This window comes from Haemaphysalis longicornis, unplaced genomic scaffold (genome assembly GCF_048455015.1).
Source record: "Haemaphysalis longicornis isolate Haplotype H1 unplaced genomic scaffold, Haemaphysalis longicornis Haplotype H1 scaffold_6, whole genome shotgun sequence".
Taxonomy (NCBI): domain Eukaryota; kingdom Metazoa; phylum Arthropoda; class Arachnida; order Ixodida; family Ixodidae; genus Haemaphysalis; species Haemaphysalis longicornis.
This window is the reverse complement of record NW_027526407.1, coordinates 60,019,943-60,043,115: the sequence shown is the minus strand read 5'-3', so window position 1 is coordinate 60,043,115 and position 23,173 is coordinate 60,019,943. Positions and strand designations below refer to the sequence as shown.

Genomic DNA, 23,173 nt, shown 5'->3' with positions numbered 1-23,173 from the left:
CGGTGCAGCATTTGTTCCCATTGTTTCGCGTTCGATTCCCGGCCGCGGCGGCAGCGGTTCTGATGGAGGCGAAAAGCAAAAACGCCCGTGTGTACGAGATTTAGGCGCACGATAAAGATTCCCAGGTGGTCAAAATTAATCCGGAGCCCTCCACTACGGCGCGCCTCATCGCCTGCGTTGCGTCGGCGCGTTAAACCCTACAATCAATCAATCAATCAATCAATCAATTGTTCCCATTGTTTAAACTCCGTGGCCTTACGTGGTGGGGTAAAAAAATGATGATTTGCGGCGTCAATTCTGTAGCCACTCGTACATCCCGGCGCAAAACACGAAGGCATTTCCACTACACAAAAGCAAACATTCGGAAACCGGATAATTCACGCGCACGAGTGGGGAACGAAATCGCTTCGAACGACGCGCGCCCGCCAAAGCGCGCGCCTGTCCGCGCGCCCATGCAGGAGCAGGTGAAGAAAAGCGTGACTGCAGCGCCACTAGTTCGCGTGACCGCCACCACGGCCGCCTCGGGAGCGGAGCTGTGAAACTGAATTGTTCTAAAAACGTTGCGCACGCCAGACTCCAGTGCGCCTTTCATCGACAACTCATTTAAACATCCCGCACGAACTCTATGATGATGATAATGATGGTAGCGACGAAGTTGTTACATGTGTCGCCGCCTGGCAGCAGGTAAGTGCGACCCCTGCAACAACAATGGCCGCGCCTCGCTGAGGGCGAATTACGTCGCGGATGCAGTCCTGATAATCTTTGTCGCTTCCATTTGCCGGAAAACCTCTTCCTGGCGGGCCCGTAGGCACAACGAAGTCTCAAACGACACCATGGCTTCCTCCGAGATGACCTGCGAGCTCGAAGAAGGTGAAATAAGTGACGACGCCGAGGAGCTTGGCGATTACGATGCACGGACCGCTCGGGAGCCTAGGCCTCCGGCCAAACCCTTCGGCATTGTCGTCGAGTCTTCGCAGCACACGCACAAGCCGCGCCATCGCGCCAAGAATTCTGCCCCGCCGCCTTCACGCTACTACAAGAAGCCCCTGGTCACTTTCAACGGGCCGAACGGGAGTCACTACGACCGAAATGGCCAGGGACACCCTTGGTCTGCCTCCAACGGCGTCGTACGTCCGTCCCTACGTTCCGCCGTGATGTTTCGGGGGCCACCGCCGTCACCGGTTCGCGGCGGTTCTTCCCTGCAGTCGTACGTGGTGCGAGATAGCCGGACTTCCGCCGCCGACGATCGCAACAACCGCCGGACGACGTCGCACCTAGACCACTACTCGTGGTTCCGGAGGTCGTCGTCGGGCGGTGGGGGTTCGACCCGGGACTCCGAAAAATTGTCTTCCCATGGTCGGTTTCCCCCGCCTCTGCCGTCTTCACAGAGGTCCCGGCCCGAGCGAAGCTCTTCGCCCAAGACTCCGCATTCTTCGAGCACGAGGAAAAACCGTATCCTACGATAGCTGCTGGTTTTTCTACGTGGCCTGGGGTGGTTTGTGTATTTGGTGGTGCTTGTTTTTCAGCCAGTTGTTAGATTTATTCGAGCCGCCGCACAAGTCGCTCTAAAACAACGCCACAGCCCATTAAGGAGGCTACTACTTATTAAAAACTTCATAAGCTTAAGCTACATAATATTACAAGCCACACGATACATGAAACTTAATTCTACCAGCGTTATTATGCGTACATTGGTTAGCCCAGCGTTTTTTCTCGAAAACTAGCCGTATGTCTGGTTTCGCTGTTTTGTTACTGCTGTATTGACAGCCATAGTGGAAGAGCGTGACGTTGGGTGCCCTTTCGCATTGCTTTGATTTATGACGGGCCCCCTAGACAGAAGATACGGCCACGTCATGTCGCTCGTCGCACAAGTCTGTGCGTCACATGTGCGAGCGACACGTCATACAGGGAAATTTAATTGAAAAACTCCTCTTCTCAAGTTTTGTGTCGTGCACAAAATGGCATGTAGCAGCACTGTTTTTTTTCATTGTCTCGTAACTACCGTATTTATCGAATATAAGGCAAGTTTTTTTCCAAAATCCGTATTCTCAAAGCCATAGCCCACCTTATATTCGAAGCTCAGTACATACACACGGCAATTTTCTTGACTCCCTAAAGTTGCACCCTCGTCTTATAATCATGACCGCCTCATAATCGAAGGAATACGGTAAATGTGGCATGTACTTAGTGCTTTGCTGGCAACTTACAAAAAAAAAATGTCGTGTGCTCCTTTCAACCTAAACCACTGTAGCATAAAGCTTCAGTCATCAGACGTAACTAGCCAGAATTATCATTCGCAACACCACTACATTCGGGTTATATAAAGCATTTTTTTATAAAACTTCTTAGTCACAATGTTCATCTCAAGTACAATTTAGCTTTCATGTTTTTGATGGGGGACAATTTTAATTTATAATTTGTGGTGCTTCCCCCATTCATTTAACCCATAGAGAAGGAATATTTTGCAAACGCCACTTTAACTTCATTTTTCTTTTCCACCCTGGATTTTATGCAGCAGATCATGTTTTGTTGTCAGGTCTCTGTTAAAGTTTCAGCGAATCATATCCATATTGCCGCCACGTATGCTGCCTTTAAAGGAGTACTGACACCAATTTTTGGTGTTAATATTATTACAGAGTTCGCTTCCTTTGCACAAGAGAACACCCTGGCTGAAATATGAGAGGCCTGCGAGGCGTGGAACATACTTCAATTTGGTCCGATTTATCACGCCGCCGGAACAGCACGCAGCTAATGGACATCAGCGCGACATCACTTCGTGAGAGGGAAAAGAAGTGACGTGGCCATCTGCCTCCGACGCTTGTCAGAAACTCGTGACGTCACTTCACGCGCGCGGTCCGGCGAGCTGCGATTGGGCGCTTGCGCATTCACTATGTGATGCGCGTAACCAGAGCTACAGGCATAACTGCTGCCCAGAAAGATGCTCTTACCAAAAATAAAGTTTTACATGCGGGAAAGGAGCCGATAATAAAGCCCAGAATCGCAGCAGAAGCGGCCATCTGGTCTTTTATTGAAAGCGGTCATGAAATTTGCGCCAGAATGCTAGGCCTAACGCCTCCAGGCAGCTCATCGCTCAGCTCCGGCGGGCGGGGCAGTCGAAACAATGCCTCCTCCAGCCTATGCGGTGTTATGACGTCAGGTCGTTTTGGGATTCTTTCACACGCGCCCTCCGGGTTGGAAGCGTGGGAGACCAAAACGGAGTTTTCATGCCGTTCAATGTAATTAACGTGCGCTCAAGTATTTAATGTGCTGTTTTGTGTTCGCCAGGCCTTTTTAAGCATTGATAAAATCTATAAAAAAGGAACATAAATTTTTGGTGTCAGTACTACTTTAAAGCTTTTAGAAACCCTTTTTAGCAAACAGTAGTAGTTTGAGAATAAACAAAAATTGATTTTTTTTCTTGTCGAGCTGTTTTCTTCAACAGCTCATGGAACGGGAGTTCAAAAATGAAGTGAGTCAGGTTGACAAGTCTGCTGCCGCCATTGCAAATTCAATAGACACAGAAGAAACGGCCAATCTCGATCAGCCAGGACTGCTTGAAGAGCTTGTGTTGCACCAAACCTGTTTGCATTTTTGTCACCTGGCACCTTGGAAGACCCCTTGACGCTTACGCGTGCCTCCAGAATCCCAACCAAAGTTCCTGCAGAACTCCGTCAGCAATGAACCGTCGTATGAAGACCTGCTTGCTCAGTACAGGAGCATTCAGAATCAGCTGGAAGATCTCAACAAGCACGTGAGTGTTCGAGACGGGAGTTTCTGCTTGTTTGGCATTGTTTGTAGCTGCATGTACCACAAGTGACCGCTTGTTTGTAATCTTATCTCATTTGCAATCTCATGCCACATGTGCATGAAAAATGGCATTAACTGCCTAATGCATTAAGTTTTAATGTCATTAATAGCTGCTACATGCAAAAGTGTAATGCCATTCGCTTTAATGTCATCTTTGTTTTAAGGAGTTCCGCACAACTCATTCGCCGTCACGAATGCCTTAAATCTGCTTACTCTCGAACGCGATGAGCACCAAATGAAACCAACGAAACTCTCAGCACCGGAGTGTTGATGTAAAAACTTAGCTGAACTTGGAAATAAGACGATTTTTTTTGTGCACTCTTGGTGATGAAGTTCTCAAGAAGATGAAGTTTACTAAAACAGCGGAAAAACAGTCAGTTTGATTTTTTTGGATTCGGCTACTGCTGGGAGGCGACGGCAGCTGACGAAGCCACTTTTAGAAACACTATTTTTTTGAAAACATTATTTGTCATAACGTTTTATTTCACAAAAAACAATTCTAACCCTTGTAAGACTTTTTTCTCTATGTTATAAGCTTTTAAATTACAAGTGCATTTCTCTGTGTGGTCATTATCACCATCATGCCTATCACATTTAATGCCTGCATGTTTTCGCGTATAGCACGGCCCACCCAAATAATGTCATTCGGTATTTAAGGCCTTAAAGGAGCCATGAAGAGAAAATGCAAGTTGGTTTTATTCGAAAGATTTCGTGTTTTATAGTGCCCCCAGCGCTTGTCCGGATACAAACGGTGCTTTATTCACTGAGAAATTAAATAATTTAGGTTAAAATTTTGATTTTCCCGCTCAATCGTGCGTTTTCGTGGTCCCAAGTGACATCACTGGAACCGACCGCTCTGCAGCCTAGAGTACCTTCATTCACGCATCCGCCGTACAGGGTAGAGACACGTATACGCTGGCGCCGCCATTTTCGGTTGCTCGCTCGCCGCCGAAGCAAGTCATTGTGTCAAAACCGCGCTAAAATTATCGCCGGAACGCGGTTTACTGAAGAAGTTTGAATCATATTGTCTGTTTCGCGTTGCTAGGTCTCGTGGGAAACGAAAAGAATAACGCGTTGAGCCCGTTGGCCCAATTGCGGCGGCACGGGACCGTTCAAAGGTTGTCTCCACCCTGTACAGCGGTGTTGGTTTGTTCCCGCGTTTCTTTACGTTCCGTAACCTAGATGGCGCCACCATACCGTGGCAAGCGTTTGGTTTGTTTTTGCCCGCATTTAAACCTGGCTTGTTTTTGTTCTGGGAGAAAATATTCGTTCCCTGAAACAGTGCTCGCTCGACAAATGGGGTCACGTAAAACACCGTTGCTTGCGTCAATAGGCCAGTGTCGTCTGAGACAACCCCAAGCCCCGTAGTGCTGTGCAGCTAAACAAGCATGCTGTGCGCAGTACGAACAGCAGAACGCATGAGTACTTCTATGTTTACATGTGCTTTCGTAACTTCCACTGTTTGTCCCATCATTCTTATTGCTTTGTAAAGAATGTGCCCTAAATTTAAGCGCAAATCGCTCGTTCGTCTAGTTTGTAAGTTCTACCTAATTTGCGTCTGCTTCTGCCAGCCTCCGCCAATCGCAGAGCTTAGCTCATGTGACGACATAGGTTCTGTTGCGGGAAATGAGCTGGTGGTTCGCATGACCGTTCCCGTGTTTCCTAATTATGTAGCTTATTTGAGTGAAGTTTACGTTAAAAGTGGTGTCAGTATGATTCTAACGAGACAATCTTTTGAATGAACCAAACTTGTGTTTTCTCTTCATGGCTCCTTTAAACGCATAATGTCATTTTTCGTCTGCATGTGAAACGAGTATTATTCCACGAGTGCAAGTACAGGCACAGCTCGCAATTCACAATTTTGAGTCGCATAACTCTCAATTTAGGTGTCCTTTTGCCCTTGTGTTTGATTTTCAACGGTTATAGCTGCGCATAGAGTAAATCACCGCTTAATCTCGATCTCATTACTTTGCGAATGGGACCAAAACGTGCGTACCGAATTTCGTGGGCTTGATGAAAGGGAAAATGATCGAAGTAGCCTTCAGAATACTCTTTATCGTGTATGTCTGCGGGCGTCTGCATTCATAATATCCACTCTGCCATCCTCTTTTATGTGTGCTATGCAAAAGAAGCGATCGAAAGCTGTCATGTCAGGTCAGACTTGCAGGGTAATTCAGATGTACTGAACACGAAGGAAATGGGATCTTCAAATAGCAAAGAAAGAACAAGCAGCTGCACTTTGAAGACATGGCACCTTAATTCTGGAGGATATCGCCCTTTTCAGGAAATAATTTGCTATTGCGTTAGCAATCGATGGGCCACATGCCAAGAAATTTGCACCATCGATTCGCGGACAGAGAGTGACAGGACAACAGAACGAAAGTGTGTGTCGAGAGGGTGATGTCAGAGGGTGAGGGGGCAAGATCCAAAGGAACGAGAATGAAAGCGATGAAATACCGATTACTGGTGGACGGGAGCACAAACCAGGGAATGCCGCTGCTGAAGCGTGCAAACGGGACCACTGAGACAGTAGAATGCAAAGCACAGTTGGCGCGCTGTGCAAGTTGGGTGCAAGAAATGCCTTTTGTGGCCTTAAGTTCGCGAAATGCGCCGCGGTGGCTCAGTGGCTAAGGCGTTTTGCTGCTGAGCACTAGGTCGTGGTTTCGATTGCGGGCCGCGGTGGCCACTTTTCTGATGGAGGCGAAAAGCAAAAACGCCAGTGTGTTCGATATTTCAGCGCACTTAAAGATCCCCAGGTGGTCAAAATTAATCCGGAGCCCTCCACTACGGCGCGCCTCATCGCCTGCGTTGCGTCGGCGCGGGAAACCCTGCAATCATCAATTGTTGAGCTTACCATTGAAGGGAAAGGGACGCTGTAATGCATCTGTTTCCAAAGTGGGGATACTCTTCGTGGAGACATCTTTTGAATTTCTAAAAAAAGCAGTTCCTTTTAAGTGTGAGTCTCCCGTATTATGTATTTGTGTGTCAGTTTAGAGCTCACACTGTTTCTTTTACTCATAAAGTTGTGGCACGGTCGACTTTGTTGAGCTGGTCTGCTTATGTTTGCGTTAATGGATTGGGATAATTTGCAACCACGTGTAATGACTAGCTGGTGCAATTCTGCTCCTGCATTGTTGAGGCAGTATTGAAAGTTTCCTTACTCCAGAGACTTGTTTTCATTTTTTTTTTTTTTTTGCTTTTACAGAGCTTTGAAGAGCACAAGTCAACGCCATCATCGAGTCATGAAAAGTCTTCCTCAAGGAAAAACGATGCCAAGAAGAAGAGTCACAAACCCAAGTGCCGGAAAGCTCGAAAGGTGCGGTGTTGGGTTTTGAGCATTTTAAAGCTGTCGCCATAATGAGTCTTCTTTTTTTTTTTCCAAGGTCGATACAAAATAAATGTTAACGTTAAGCCTACATGTGCTAGTCAGTGTCTGCTAGTCAAGTGGTTCCAGCATTACCATGTCTGGTAAAGGTGACCGAAGCGCCAAAGTCTCGGATTCAAAGCTAGCTTGCTGAGATCTGACCACCGAAAAATGCAACGGAGCTGTAGTTATTGAAAGGCCACCAGAACGCTGCCGTTGAATCCGTTTTTTTTTCTTTGTGAATGTAGTCGTTGGAAATGTGTCAATTCGTGCATTCATTTACGTGCTGGATTGATGCATTCCCTTCCTCACTAACCTTGCAACCTTTTGAAGTTGTTCTAAATGAACATAAAAATCTGGCTATTTTCATTTCAGTTAATGATCTGACTGATAAATTTAATTATCCGGCCCACAATGTTTTGTTAGAACTGTCCTGAAAAGTTGCGGTAATGCACTGTATTTTGTCAACTCTAAGCATACCTGCTTTTATTTTTCACACGAAGTGAATTCTGAATGGTGATGCATGCTTCGATTTAGAGCTTAACTGGTTTGAAATGTTGAGCTTTTTCTTAGACATCTTTTTTTTTAAAAACAGGGCAGGTGTGCTTGGGGTAAGGGTGTTCTTAATCAAGAAAAACACAGTGTGCGACTTGCAACTAACAGTGCGCTGAACAGTGGTCTCTACTTGTTATTCACTTCTGGAATCAGTCCTGAGGTTACTGGTTACTGCCACAATGTTTCCTAGGCGCGCTGGTGGTTAACTATTCGCCTTTGTTTTTCTAAGTGCAGAGCACTTAAGGGGCTCGCCTTGTCATCCTAGCTTGCTCACTGCACTTAAGTAGAGCCTCACGGCATTCCGTCGTAGCTGTGTAACCCATAGGCGTTGAAAGCCAAGTGGTTTATATGGTCATAAGCGTTTGAAACTCATGAACAGCTGGCGCTGGTCATACATCTCCCCATTGTTTAGTGCAAAGAAAACTGCAGGTATATTTGAGGCAAAATAAAATATGCCCGCGTTCACTTAGTTAGGAATGCTCGTTGGGTTGATTTTTACAATAGTAAGCGAAAGAAAGCGGGCGCGCAAGAAATAAATAGCGCATTTTTTGAAATGACGCAGAAAGGCTCCAGCGATGCATGAAAAAAATGGCGCGTTCTAAATGTCACAAAACAGCTCCAGCATACGAAATTAAAGCAAGCACAAAAAGAAAAGAAATCCCTCTGCGCAGTTTCAGGCAGGGGGCACATGAGCACTGCGAAGGCAGGAAATTTGAATTGCGTTTGTTGGCCGCAGTGAGCAGATAATGGCGCCAAATCCCATTATGGCGAATCACTGCACTGCACTTCTGACAGCTTTCACGTTGAGTGGAACGGCTTTAATTTTTTACCCTTGCTGTTGACCTTACTACTTTATTTTTCTCCCTCAAGAAGTCATTCTCACCTTTTTGTCTCAAATGCAGCAGAGCCAATCCGAAGACAAGCCGAGACAAGCCTGCGCCGAAGAAGTCAAGGAGCAGGTTCCACCGCCGCTCGAGGCGTCTCCCATTCCGGTGATCTGCTCCGTAAACGTAGAAAGTCATCCTTCCCCGTTAATTTTGGAAGAGATTTCGGCTTCCCCACCACCTGTGCTTCCTGAGACCAGCGATGCCGCTGGCGAAGACAACGATGACGACGACGACGTGAGTTCCTGGCTGTTTGGGTTTCAGCATTTTGTATCGAGTGGTGTTGACGCACGACTGCAGCTTGTGGGTTTCGGGTGTACTTAGTGTAGAGGCTGTGAGAAGAATGCCGAGACGAGATTGTGTCATCATCATCATTGTCACCAGCCTATCTACGCCCCCTGCAGGGCAAAGGCCTCTCCCATTAATCTCCAATTATTCCGGTCTTGTGCTAACTGCGACCAATTTGTCCCCGCAAACTTTTTGATCTCATCTGCCCATGTAACCTTCGACCGCACCCTGCCCCACTTGCCTTCTCTAGGGATCCACTTTGTAACCCTTAATCCCTGACCCACTCCGCTCTCTTCTTGTCCCTTAATGTTACACCTATCATCTTCCGTTCCATTGCTCGCCGAGTCGTCCTCAATTTAAGTTGAACCTTCTTAGTGAGCTTCCAAGTTTCGGCCCCGTAGGTGAGTGCGGGTAAAATGCAGCTGTCACACACTTTCCTCTTCAGGGACAATGGTAGGCTGCCATTCATTATCTGAGAATGCTTGCCAAATGCACTCCACCCCATTCTTTTAAACCTTCTAATTATCTGTCTACAAGATCATATACAGAGCTCAATTTCCCAAGTGGGATGGATTTCACGGTAGCACGGACATCAAGGGAAGATAGACGGAGAGAGCTTTTGTGAGATTTTGGCTCGTTGTTTAGAGTGGCATCCGCAATTTCGTCTGTGGGGTGCAGTGCCTGGGGCATATATCTTTTAAAATGTTGCTTTCTTTAGCTTGTTTGTTTCAACGGGTAGTGTGTGGATTGTTAATCTTTAGCCGCTGACAATGCCCATTAAGGTTCTTTTATTTCTTTTGGGGGCATTTTGTTAGACTAGATCTGCATTTTCTGGAGGGAGTGGCAAAGGGATTGAGAAAAGGGACCTAAGATTGCAGCTAGGGATAGTATAGATCCCTAGAATAGGGATCCCTAGCCTATACTAGGGGAAGTTAAGGTGATGTTTGGGAACAGAGCTAAGCAAGGCAGCGTGGTGCATTAATTTCCTGCTGTTACCAAAGCAGTTGATCAGTCGAAAGTGGTACAGTGAGATGGAAAGGGCAAGGCTTTTAAACTTCAAAGTACCTGAGCTGCTGCTAGGCTTCCTGTAGGTTGCACGCTTTGAAGTAGTTTAGTGTGCTTATGACTAACCTAATAGTCACTCACTTGTGAAGATGCAGAGTCTGTAATAAGTGCACTAACTCTGCCAGTGCGCAAGTCAGCAGCAATTATTTTATAATAGGTGTGAGGTGATTATAAGTGGAACTGCTATAAGCAGCCAAATACAGTACAACCTCTGTTACAAGAGACACTTGGTTATAAGAGACACTTGAAGTAAGACGGTTTGGTCGGCCTTCTTAGGTTTGCCATGTTGGCAACATTGCATACAAGAGACCTTGATTACAAGAGACAAGGGTGTCTTTTGTAACGAGGTCTTATTGTGCATACCCATTTGAACTTTATCTGGCTTCTATCACAGTGGTTGTCTAGGGACCGAGCTCAATTTGCGCTTTCATCCTTTGGCACTGTGAAACAAACTCTCCCAAAAATTTAATTCCTAGTTGTGACGTGACACTTTAGCTTTGACATTTTTTTGTCCTGCGTCAGCTCTGCTCCGTGAAAAAAAAACATAGGTGGAGTGAAGGGTTCGGTCATCCACTGTTATGCCAACTGAACTGTCACTGCCACTAACCTTTAAATAGCATGCCATGCCATGCCTGATGGAAGTATGGGGAACCTGTTTTCTGTTGGTAGGCAAAAGTACAAATTTATCCTTGCGGTGGGCATTTATGAATCCGTAAAAAACAATAGCAGGGGATTTGAACTGATCTTTCGAGACTTGATAGTTCTGGTGACAAGAAAAGGCATCAGGAATGTGAAGTGTTTGAGACTGTGCTTTGGGTTGAATCTTATATTGCATCTGTGTTAAACCTCTTGGCCCTGTTTATAAAGGGGGGAAAAAAACTGCTATTTGAAGTATTTTAGAAATCAGTAACATTTTTCTTGCCTGACTTTTTATTTTTCGCTTTTGAATATTGCAGGACCTTGATCTTGTCGAGCTACGTCGGAGAGCTCTGGAGTCCATCAAGACTACAAAAGCACCACCCGTGGTTCAAGAAGAGAAGCCAGCAGGTAATTTCACCGTGGGTCCGAACTCCCTGTGGTGTTGGCTGGAGCTGGAATTGCCAACGGTCTTTTGACTGTGGGAGGGTCTGTCACTGTTTTCATAAGGCGTGAAAAACTAGGCTTGTGCGAATATTCGAGCACTTCGAATATTCGAACGAATAATACAGTATTCGAATTCGCTTCGACCCGAATTTAAAATTTCCGATATTTCAAAGTATTTGCGGGGAACGAATATCAAAACTGCGTTAAAGTACTGTGAGGAGTTTTGGTTTCGTTAGGCAAGCTGCAGTGCCATTGACATCAGGCCTACATCCTGACTACCTGTAGAGTCAACAGAGGCTGGGCCACATTCCGAGCGTTGTCGTAGCCATCCTACGCGCGCACGTTCATCAGGGTAGTCAAGGCTCCTGTTTCATTGTTTCATACAACGAAACAGGAGACAATGAAACATTGTTTCAAACAATGAAACGGTAACGAAACAATTTGTTTGGTTATTGTGCGGCACGCGTGCAGTGATCATGTGTTGATCGCTCTCCGCGCTTGAACTTCAGTGGACGTCAGTTGCTTCAATCAGTCAGGTGACATTGTTATTGCGTCTATGGGTGCCAACCTGATATAGAACTTTTTTTTACGAAGGTCGCGCCAGGCCCGGAAGCTCAATGTCTCAGTGACAGGAAGCTCAGTGACACCTGACAACTATTCGAATTCGCTTCGCAAGTATTCGACCCGAAGGACTGTTCGCTTCGAATTCGCCTCGAACTAAAATGTTACTATTCGCACGAGCCTATGAAAAACGCGTTGCCATGTTCAATGTCAGTGGGAACGCACTAACTCGACGAGACTATGGTTTCGTGCAAAAGTAAAGTTTGTATTGTAAATTGTTATTGTTTGCATTGTATTGTTTGAGGTTTGTAGTGATAACATTCACAGTAAACAAGGTAAGTTGCTGTTATTCTAATGCGTCATCTTGACGCTGGCATTGAGTACAGTGGGAACTCGTTAGTGCGTACCCACCTAATTAAGCTGTAGTTGGATGAAGTAATGTCAAATTACCAAGCCGTTATTTACAACCCCAGCTTAACGATCTCTTTTAGCGTAGTATCATATTTTCGCGCGTATAACCCGCACCAAAAATGCGAAAATTTCAGGGGTGAGGTAGAGGTGCGGATTATATGCGAGGTGTTTCCTTTGGTGCAGCTTCACCCCGATGCGCGTTGGGCCATCATGCCCCTACAGCAGTAATAGTGACGGAGCCACTGTTATTCCATTGACAGTGCTTGTTTCACACGCACACAGCTCAACAGTATACCAACCTGAAAAAAATGTACGTGGCAAGCCTTCTAGTTAAGTAGTCGGCTGGGTCAATTCTTTTGCATAAACAAATGTGTAATGTTGCTTGAGTAGTAGCTGCGACGGAAAGTGGAGGCGTGGGTTATATGCGGGGGCGGGTTATACGCGTGAAAATACGGTATTCATTTTCGGTTTCACCAGGTACAGTTTAGCGAAGCAGTTCTCTTTCTTGTGTAAGAGGTTATTACGGTTACTTTTTTGGGGACTAGTTACGACGTTAGGCGTAAGCGGCTTGCAGTGAGTAGGCTAAAGAGGATCAGAGGTTCATTGCCTTGTGCCATTTTTATTCGCAGAAGATGCGGAGAGCGCATCGGTTCTTCCATTCGAGGTTCTTCCGTCGGATCTGTTGGAGGCGGACCGCCCCATTCAGGAAGTCCAAGAGAAGCAACAGGTGGGGCCTCAATTTCTTGCAACATGTCGTCTTGCTGACTGGTGAACAACCAAGCTACATTTTAAAATCACTGTAGCTGAGCGACTTGTTGTCTATGTAGCTGCAGAATATTTGCAAAGCAGTCTTGCCCAGAGTTGGGACGATTTGTATTCATTTTCAACGGCCCATTTGCTGTTTCATCAATCTCTGCCTCTTTGTAGTCCTTACTTTAGGTGCTTCTTTGGGCTGGCATTTTTTCCGCCGGTCAATTCTATTTGTGGAATGAGTTTTGACCTCGTAGGGTGTGCTGCTTGCCTCAATCTTCTCTCTCCAACCTCTCTACCTGCTGTTTTAACTGCCCCTTGGCCTCTGTGTATGGTTCACCTTTGTATGGAAGATTCACCTTTGTATGGAACGCTTGGTTGCAAACCCCATTGTGCCTCTGACCTTTGACCTTGCCCTGACCTTTCCCCCACCCCCTCCCTCCAATCTTTGCACAGGTGAACGACAAACCGGGAGTGCCCCTGGGACATTGCTTGCATGCTTGTGTGCTTAGCGCGTGATATTGACACCGCCTGTCTGTGTGACGCCAACCCTTTGATGTTGCATCACTCACTCCTGACCTTTGACCTCTGCTTCCCTCCCTCTCTCCCCTGGTGGCTAAATACAGGTCAGAAGCACACCCAGTACTCTTTTTTTCTTTTCTGGTCTAGTTACTGCTTGTCTAGTACTTGCGGTAATGGGGCCTAGACACATCTCTTGTACTCCTCTACCTCCTTACTTACCGTATTTATTCGAATATAGGTCGACCTTTTTTTTCTGAAAATGTGCTTAAAAATTGAGGGTCGACCTATAATCGTGACCGAAGAACCTCGACCTATAGTCGTGATCAAAAATGGCGAGCGCACCGAGCGATCCGTTTCTCCGTCGCGCCCGGCGCTCCTCAATTTGAGGCGGCAGCGCGGAGCATCTAGAACAAAGACAGGCAAGAAAATAAAGGAAAAAATAACAAAACAATCACCGTAAGAAAACCACCCACAGTCACTGCCGGCTATCGCGCATTACCTGCGGCCGAACCGGACACGAGCGAGTTGACGTACTGGCTAGAGAGCCAGATTGGCATGCAGATTGGCTTGGCTTGGTGTCTTCGGAGCCGCGGTAGCGGCTAGCGCGAGGTGGGGGTAAAGGTGACTTTCGCCACCTAGCGTAGCCACCTCGTGAACGGAACGGCGTTGCCTGCTTCGCTCGCTGTCTCTACTATCTCCCGTTCTCCGTTTCATGCGCTTTCTTTGTGTTTGCTTCATTGTGATTTCCGCACATAACGTTTTTCTCGTGCGCATTTCGCGATGTCACGTCGGACTTTAAGCGGCGGGTGATCCTGTTTGCTGAGAACTTGAACAACTGCGCCGCTCAGCGAGAGTTAGACGTTAATGAAAAGCTGATCAGGGGATGGCAGAAACAGCGGGACGGACTTTTTGCTTGTAGGGGACTGCGTCGTGCGTTTCGTGGCCCTACAATTGGGAGGCACGGTGCTCTCGAGAAAAAACTCCGGCTGCACGTGGAAGAGGAGCGTGCGATATTCAGACCAAAGCTCAACAGTTAGCGCTGCGAGGCAGGATTGGCCGTTCAGCCTTCAAAGCCAGTCGGGGGCGGGGGTGGGTAATGAACTGCGGCGCATGCGTCGCAAGTTTCGACGACGACGCAGTGTGTGGCTCCGACCAGTGAGGTGACCGCGTCACCGCGTTGTAAATAAATGGGAGTTTTAAAAAGTTTCCTGAAGTTTTTTCTTAAAAGTATGGGTCGACCTATAATCGAATATATTATTTTTTTTTTCGGCGACTTCAATTTTTAGGGGGTCGACCTATATTCGTGCTCGACCTATTTTCGAATAAATACGGTAGTTACTGCTTGTCTAGTGGTTTGGCAAACGGGCGCTAGACACACCCCTGGTACTCTTTTACCTCTATACTTAATGCATGAGCCACTGAGGTCGCACTAATTTATCAAACCTTTGACCACAGTGCTTCAAAAGTCACTTTTGACCTTTGACTTCTTACCTGTCTACTTGCTGTTTTACCCTCTGAACTTGCGTGTATCTGCCAAACCTTTGGACAGGGTGCTTTGATTGCCCTACCCTTGTCTCTGACCTTTGACCCTGTACCGTATGTGATGACTGCATGTTGCTCTGATACCCCTGGTACTCCTTTGCTTCTCCACTTGTTGCTTTAGCCACAGATGTGCTCATTCACAGGGGTGAGACAGCTGCGCATATTGCGCACTTTTGATACAGACCTACTTTCCTGCGCCAGGCTGCTCCAAAAGCTCTAAAATTGGAAAAATTGCGCCAAACTGCTCCAAAACAGTCTGAGAGCCAAGGATTTTAACGCTCCCGCGAGTTTCAGTGGGGAAAAATGCTTACTCACGGCATAATTTTCCAGCACGCCCAAGGTGATCCTGTTTGTAAAGGTTTAATTGATTGACCATTCAATAAAAAAAAAACGCATAAAATTGTCCCGAACATAGTTTTTTCGAAGGTCACCATGTCGGGTTGCACATGTTATATTCTGTGAGTTTTTTAAAGTTTTCCCATGGGAAACAATTGCAAAGTCCTGTAGAAAAAATACGTATGTGTACTCAGGCGACAAACTACTGGTGAAAATTGATGAAAAGACGGCAATTTTCGGAGCGCCGTATCTCCAGAACGACATTACTGGGCGCTGCCATCTTGGTGTGGTGAATATTGGAAAACATGGCTGCCGGGCGAAGCAGCCGAAGGAGTTGCTCGTTGTTCAGGCAGAGTGCTCTGTGCCGATTTCTACTGTGGTTTTGGTTATGGGGGTGGCTGGGTTTTCATTTAGTCGTTTGATCTGTTGAGGGAAGTTGCGTGACTCGAACGGGAGTTCATCAAAAACAACGTGGGGCCCGTGAATTCGCCGTGTTTCGGCCTCGAGTGAGAGGCGCGGTGCGTGCTTGAAGTGAAATTTCAGACTCATTGCGGTGTTATAATAAAACGCTGAGTTATTGCTGCCTTTGACAGCAAGCTTGCGAGTGGCGGAAATGGGACGATCGACACTACAGAAGTGGCGCGGCGCAGGCTACATCGCCGCAAAATGTTCAAGCAGTGGCCGATAGCGGGACGGGCTATTATTGCATGCTAGTAATAATGGTTTATCTATCTGAAGTGAAATTTAATGCCAAGAGGGAGCTGGCTAAACATACCAACGCTATTCAAATTGCGATCGTAGTGAATGCGCACCATGGGGATTGAAATGGGAGGGCCGGAGGGGAGCAAAGATTGTCACCTCGCTTTGCGCAACTTTTGCCATGCCTCTACAATTGTGTGTAAAGCTGAGTCTGGGATTACAAAAATAATAATTTCAGCGTTCACATGATAATGAAAATGCCTTACGATTGCTTAGTTTTTTGATTCGATGTTTTCAATGGCACTCCATGCTATCTATGCATAGAGCCCAAGAATTTATAAATGGCTTGTAAAAAGATAGTACAGTTCTTGCCTTGTGATACTCTATTAGGAAAAACTTCATTGAAAGGCTGTTTCAGTGTTATGTACGTTCAAAACCAATTAAAAAGTGCACTCCCCCTTCCCCCCGAGTTGCCAAAGATTTGATTTTTAGGCTCCTAAGGTGACATAGTGAATGTCTGCTCCAAATCAAGGTTCTTCTGCTCCAAAATCGAGATTTCGCTGCTCCAAAAACTGCTCCCAAAACTGATTCAGCTGTCTCACCCCTGCATTCATCAACCCTTTGACCAGCGTTCTAAACGTCTTTGACCTTTGAACCCCTCACTGTTTCCTATGGCTGAACAAGTTCCAGGCACATCTTTGGTACCCCTTTACCTCCCTACTTGCTGGTTTAGCCATTGACGTTGCGCTCATTCATGAAACCTTTCACCACTGTCCCTGACCTCTGACCTTTGCCCCCTTGACCTTTCCCCACGGCAGCTGAAGAAAGGCCAGAAGCACCCCTGGTACGACCGGGAGCTGACGCAGCAGATGCGGCGCAAGGACCGCGCGTACCACAAGTGGAAGCGCCACCCGTGCTACGACAACTGGGAGGCCTTCAAGGCCCTGAAGCGCGAGTACACGCGCATGCTCAAGCGCAAGCGCACCGCCTACGCTCAGGAGACGAGCCAAGCCGAAGCCCTGGAGGCTGCCGCCGCCACACCGGCGGTCGATGGTGCCGAGGTGGCCGTCCCTGAAAGCACCGCGGTTCCAGCCGCTGTGGTCTCGGACGGTGTTGAGTCTTCCTGCGACAGTGTCCTGCTTCCTCTTGATGTGAGTCGGGGAGAGCGAATAGGTTTATTTATTTATTTCAAGAATGTGCCAGCTATGTACAGGCCCTTTTACAATGTAACGTGCACAAAAGTAAAAATCTGCACAATCGAAAACGCTGAGTAATGGTTGCATACAAAGCTTTTAGAGTGGTTTTAGTGTTGTTGAGATGGCATTATTGGGAGCATTTGGTGCATAGTTATTTATTTATTGCAAGTTTCTGCAGCTTGAATGTAGCGTAATTACAGGGGTGTATTTGGTACATAAATGTGTCTGTGAAGAACAAATGGCCATTAAATGCATTATTAGGCAATGCAGCTATGTATAAGGTTTGTTCTTTAGCATTTTGCGACTTGTTGAAGCTTATTTTAACAGTGTCAACTTTTTAGTGTTAGCAACAGTGCTAACCGTGAACTTCAAATAAGATATTTGTGCTGACGAGTTGCATGGTGTGGTGTTGCCTGGCTTGCAGAGCATCCCGCTGCCAAATCCCCAAAGTGAGGACAACTACGAACCGGTAGAGATGGAGGTGGACAGCGATGACGGAACGCAACCGCCCACGTTAGGTGTGTAGTCTTTCTCCCTTTTTTGCATTTCTTCTGCACATTGGCCCTGTGGGGAGATTATCAAAGGCTTTCATAAGGCGATTAGGCGTTGTTTCAACAGTTTCATTAGACAGTTTTAGTTGAGCGCACGGAGCAGCTCTGCGAATGCAAAGAACTTGCGGAGGCGTGAAAGCGCATGCGCAGTACGTACGCAGCAGCCGCATGCTTTGTGTGCACCTGCAAGTTTGGGATTCTTGCGTTACGGGTTTTCCTCTTTTTCCGGTCTCTCTTGCCCGTGAACGAAAGGAACAGAGGAATGGCATCTCCCCACCAACTGGTTTACGGCTTCTTCTGGCTAGGTTTACGTCTGGCGCTGGCCGACAACCACATGTTTCGTTCGCCAATCTGGCGTTCAGTGGCGCTGCATGACACACAAAGCGCGCCTTTCAGCGCTACTGGTTTATCCACGCATCAACTTCTGCGTGCGGTCAACTAAAACTGGTTCTTTGCGAAAACTTTGCTGCGCGCGCTGCGCTGCCACTACGTGCGTGTGTAACTCTGCGTACGCTCAACAAAAAGTGTCTATTGTTTGTTATCCAGCTGTGGTGACGCCTGCCAAATCATGGTGTTACATCTGATGAACTGCGACCGAGTTTGCGTGGCGGAAATCGGGTCTGAACAAACGTCGAATACAAGAATAAGGGAATCTGGAGAAAGACAGCGGTAGCGTCGAGCTGCAGGATGAAGCAGTTCGCGTTTGTTGCAGTAGGCTTCTCTGTGTGGCTGTAAAAGGGAGCTAAGGCTCTGCAACATGGAATAAATTAGTGGTATAAGAGGTTGCGCATAAAGAGCTAGGGCAACCTAAATTAAAAGGAAAAATCACTTTACCGTCTTTTTACCGAAAATGCCTGTTCTCCCTTCATTGCAGAAGTGGCTGGCACAAGTGAGGACGAAGATGAGGAGGCCCTGCGCGCCCAGCTGCTGCAGGCTGTGCTTCAGAAGCGGCGCAAGCCCAGGACCTCTTCGGAATCCCAGCAGCAGCAGCAGCAACTCCATCAACATCAGCAGCAATCGGCACAGCAGCAGCAGCAGCAACGTGCCAACCACCGCACACCCCTGTCACCATTGGACAACGCATCTGCGCTCGGCGGGGTGAGTCTTTGCCCCCCAGTATGGCACTGCATGGCAAAGCAAAGCGTGATAACCGCACTGGACAAGCAGAGTAGAACCATGGGCCTGAAAATTAATATGCAGAAAACTAAAGTAATGCCCAATAACCTCTTTGAGATAGGTGGCAAGGCAGTGGAAGTTGTAAGCGATATAATATGTCTACTTAGGCCAAGTTGTGACCCCGGATCCCGACCGTGGGGCAGAGATAATTAGAAAGATAAGAATGGGTTGGAGTGCATACAGCAGACATTCTCAGATAATGACCCCTGTAGAGGCAAGTGTATGACAGCTGCATCTTACCGGTACTCACCTACGGGGCAGAAACTTGGAGGCTCACTAAGAGGGTCCAACTTAAATTGAGGACGACTCAGCGAGCAATGGAACGGATGATGGTAGGTGTACCATTAAGGGACAAAAAGAGAGCGGAGTGGGTCAGAGAACAAATGCGTGTTAAGGACATAGTAGTAGCAATTAGGAAGAAGAAATTGGCGTGGGCAGGGAAAGATAACAAAGCAAGATAACCATTTGTCATTAAGGGCAACAGAGTGGATCCCTAGAGAAGGCAAGCGTGGCAGGGGGCGGCAAGAAGTTAGATGGGCAGATGAGATCAAGAAGCTTGTGTGGATGAATCGGTCGCAGTTAGCACAGGACCAGGATAATTGGTGATCTATGGGAGAGGTCTTTGCCCTGCAGTGGGTGTAGACAGGCTGATGATGATGATGGTGATGGCATTTATCTCTTTAGAGGGTTTCCTTTTACGTCTTGCTCTGCTGTCGCAATCGTGGGTTGAGTTTGGAGCCGGGGATTGAGCCAGTGTATTCGGGAATCACAGGGCAACCAAACCTAACGGTTCGGTCGCTTGGGCTCATGTAACGCGTTCTGTGAGTTTTACTAAAACCTTAGCTCGCGCTGGGAGGGAGCTGATTGTCTCGCCAACTATTTTCGGTCTCTTAGAGTAGGTACAGTGTAGACCGCTTATAACGTATGTCGCGGGAGCCGCAAAAATCTGCACTATAAGCGGTACCGCACTATAACCAAAACACGCGCGAATTCAACCACATCGCCACCTATTTCTCAAGTCAACCTATATTTATCATCACTGAAACGCACAGCACTTAAAAACGAAGGCACGGTCTATATTTCGTGTTATTTTTAACATCAGCTGCTGCTGCAGGGCAAAAGCGCAGTCTCACAAACGGCGAGCGCGGCTTTAACTTCCGTTGTGTTTGTTTTGAGACCATGGCTGCGTTTTTAGCGTCTATGAACAGATGCCGCAAGACGTGATAAGACCGCCAGCGGGATTTTTTTTTTTTTTACCCCACCTTGTGTTCACGATGCCGAAGGCGGCTGCTTATCAGGGCAACGGAAATCTTCGGCTTCACGCGGCTCGAATGTTCGGAAAGGGAAAGAGCGGTGGCTTATCAGCAACAACGTTCTAAAGCGTGAACCGCGTGGTAGATTTGGTATCGCGAAAACGTGCAGTGCACGCCAGCGCGGATACAACTGGCGTGGTGTGGGCGGCGCGGTAAGAGGCGGCAACATGGCGTCGGCACTGGCCGTGAAGCGGTGCAGGCAGTTCCAGTAAGTTCCAGCGACCGTTTCTAACCGCTCGCTAAAATGCCGCACGGGGCGCAAGCGAAGATGCTCATGCAAGAAAGGAGCTAATAATGTGGGCAAAAAGTGGAATATAAACTGCCATCCACGCTGCTTGTGAAAGCGCCCATCAAAAAATACCGCGGTGGTAAGCCTAAACATCTCTGGCGCGGCTAGCCGGCTCGGAGCGCTTCGAATCTCCCGCCATTAGGTGCGCGTCTCCCCATTGGTGCAAGTCGTCAGGCTCCTCCCACTGCCACGCGAAGAAGCCACCGCGAGCGCGGAATCGTCGACACGAGCACGAAAAAAAAAAAAAAAAAACCCTCATGCGCAACGCTGATGTGGACGATTCGTGCGCGAAAACGGGCCTGCGGTTCACGATTAATAAAATCAACTTGCCGCGCGCGGATGGGGAGACTGTCGCTATCTTCCGAGATGCATCAAGCAAGGTCAGTTGTGGTTATCAGGTGCGCACGAACTAAAGGGTGCCTATTTTTTTTCTTTGGGTGTCTACGTTAGAGGAGGGCAAGGGGTGCACGCTGCGTTAGATGGCCGATTTCATCCTTTCTTTTTTCTTTTGCTACCCTAAAACGATGCCTCAGCTGTGCCGGTCGATCAGCAGACCCGCCGAAAAACCGCACTATAAACGGTATTGAGCTTCGGCCAACCGCATCTTAAGCGGTATGCTTATGCATTGAGTTCTATGGGAGGCAAACCGGTGGTCGCAAAAACCCGCGTTATATCCGGTCCCGCACTATAAGCGGTTACGTTATAAATGGTCTACACTGTATTTCCGTATGCAGGCCTTGTTCGAATGCGCCGAAGTGGGACGTGCTCCAAGGTAGCTTGGGGGCAGTGTCTGACACGCATATTTAAATGAGTACTGACATGAAATTTTGACCGTGTATAACAACGTAAAAAGCTTCCTGTGTATGTGGAGATGCCTTCCAGGAAGTTTGAGCTATAACTGTTTTCCGATAACGTATTTGAATTTGGACATGCCCGAGAAAGCTGAGAATGGAGCTGTTTGCGACGTAAGCATCTGCATGTTGCACTAACGGCTCGGCCGCATGAACTGTTCACGTCAGGCCGCACATGTGACGCAGCATGTCACGCTCATTGGCTATGCGTTTTTGCTGCCAAGCCCAAGGACGTGGGTTCGATCCCAGCCGTCAAGGATGCTTTTCTGATGAAGGCAAGAAGAAGGGGGGGGGGGGATAAGAAGAAAGAAAAGGAAATTGTGCTCACATTCTTATCACGTCCCGCGGCATCTGTTCATAGATGCTAAGAAACGTAGACTCGTTCCCTCAAAACCCAAACACAAAAAGGCGAAGCCGCAATCACTGTTTGTAAGACCGTGCCACAGCTTGTAAACCCTGCAGTTAGTGTCTTGTGTGGAAAAAAAAAGGCAAAATAAAGTAAAGCTGTAGACTGGGATAGTTGGTAATTTATAGGGATCAAATGTAGCACAGCAGAAACACACGGGACGGAAAGAATAAACACGGACGAGTGCTCACTTCCAACTGATTATTCACATGACGGCAAATATATTTGCTTAGCCTGAGCAGGAACAATAAAAAGGGGAAAAAACAAAACAACAAAAAATAAAAAAGTAAAAAATACTGACAAAGAAAGAGCGAGTATACTCAACACGCGCCAAACATTTTGACTATCGGAGTGGCCTGTCGCGTATGGCATCACATTGCAGGAAATGTAATTCACGGTCAGATAACGCGACCGACTGCAGGAAATGTAATTCATGGTCAGATAACGCGACCGACGGTTTGCTAACACAGTCGTTCCTTTCACGCGCCATTATCTCGACTACTGTGGTGCCAGGGAACTGCAAAATAAAGACCACGCTGCTATTTTTAAAAGAGGCCTTCCTTTCAGTATGATAAACAAAGAATGATTGAAAGGCAGATAGTGATGTGATTGGGTTCGCGAATGTTTTGTTTATAGTGCGATATTGCTTACAGCGACCGCTGTAGGCAGGCTGGCAGGCTGTTGACTGGCTACTTTCCCGTACTAGAACTACGCCGCATTGCGGAGCACTTGTTACGATTGGCTGAGGCTTACAAAATGAAACGCTGATGAGACAGGGGCTATAAGCTTGCGAAACCGGCTATAATTGCTTGGGAAGTTCAGTGCGTGTTCTTTTTATAGCGGTGAGAATAGTGGCGTAGATTGTAGGAGTTTGGAACGAACACTTAACGTGTCCGCAGCCTCACCACGTATGGAACTACTGCCGGCCAGTTCTGCGACACTCGGCTGTCGTGCAACCGATTTTCGGTCACGCGACGGGTCCTTGGGGTCAACGAAGTGTGCCGCACGCCGTCCTGGTTCATCCAAGACCTCGCTTGGTACGCCCACGCATTAACAACAGGCCGTGCCGAGCAGCACCTGGTTTAACGCTCGAAGTTCGTCGTAGTTTCTGTCCGGAGATTAGCGTTCACGTGTTCGGCATGTCCGACGCGACACGGGCCAACTTGCATATGCGGCATTGCTACTTGCGTGACCTTGTTTGTACAGTCATACCCAAGTAATCACGAAACGATTATGCTCAACCGAAACGAAATAAGGGACATACAGGTCTGACCCGATGTACCGTATTTGAGAAATTCTGACGCAACCCCGATTGTGTAACACAAGTTTGCTGGTTAAAATTCGAAAAAATAATTTGATGCCGGTTTTTCCATGCAAATGTGAAAAGCGTGGTACCACGTACCCGGCAGAAGGCATTTTAATTAATGCACGCAACTGTGGTATTGAAGATCCTTCGCACTTCATAAACTTGCTTATCCAGCTCCTGTGGGCCTAAAAGCAACGTTGGAAGCGTTACTTCAAGCG

General features: G+C 47.3%; 1 protein-coding gene across 3 annotated transcripts in view; it reads left to right on the top strand.

Annotated features, from left to right (window-relative positions):
• Positions 1–686: 686 nt before the first annotated feature.
• The window catches only part of LOC144142775 (uncharacterized), a 70,715-nt gene continuing 48,228 nt past the window's right edge, over positions 687–23,173 (top strand). For 2 of the 3 annotated variants that reach the window (XM_077674491.1, XM_077674489.1), the window contains exons 1-9: positions 687–1,452; positions 3,642–3,751; positions 7,013–7,123; positions 8,629–8,847; positions 10,920–11,010; positions 12,648–12,745; positions 16,686–17,018; positions 17,488–17,581; positions 18,489–18,712. In XM_077674491.1, the coding sequence (XP_077530617.1) occupies positions 834–1,452; positions 3,642–3,751; positions 7,013–7,123; positions 8,629–8,847; positions 10,920–11,010; positions 12,648–12,745; positions 16,686–17,018; positions 17,488–17,581; positions 18,489–18,712 (1,899 nt within the window). In that variant the 5' untranslated portion in view covers positions 687–833. The remainder of the gene's footprint in view (positions 1,453–3,641; positions 3,752–7,012; positions 7,124–8,628; positions 8,848–10,919; positions 11,011–12,647; positions 12,746–16,685; positions 17,019–17,487; positions 17,582–18,488; positions 18,713–23,173) is intronic. The other variant, XM_077674490.1, reaches the window with a different exon arrangement.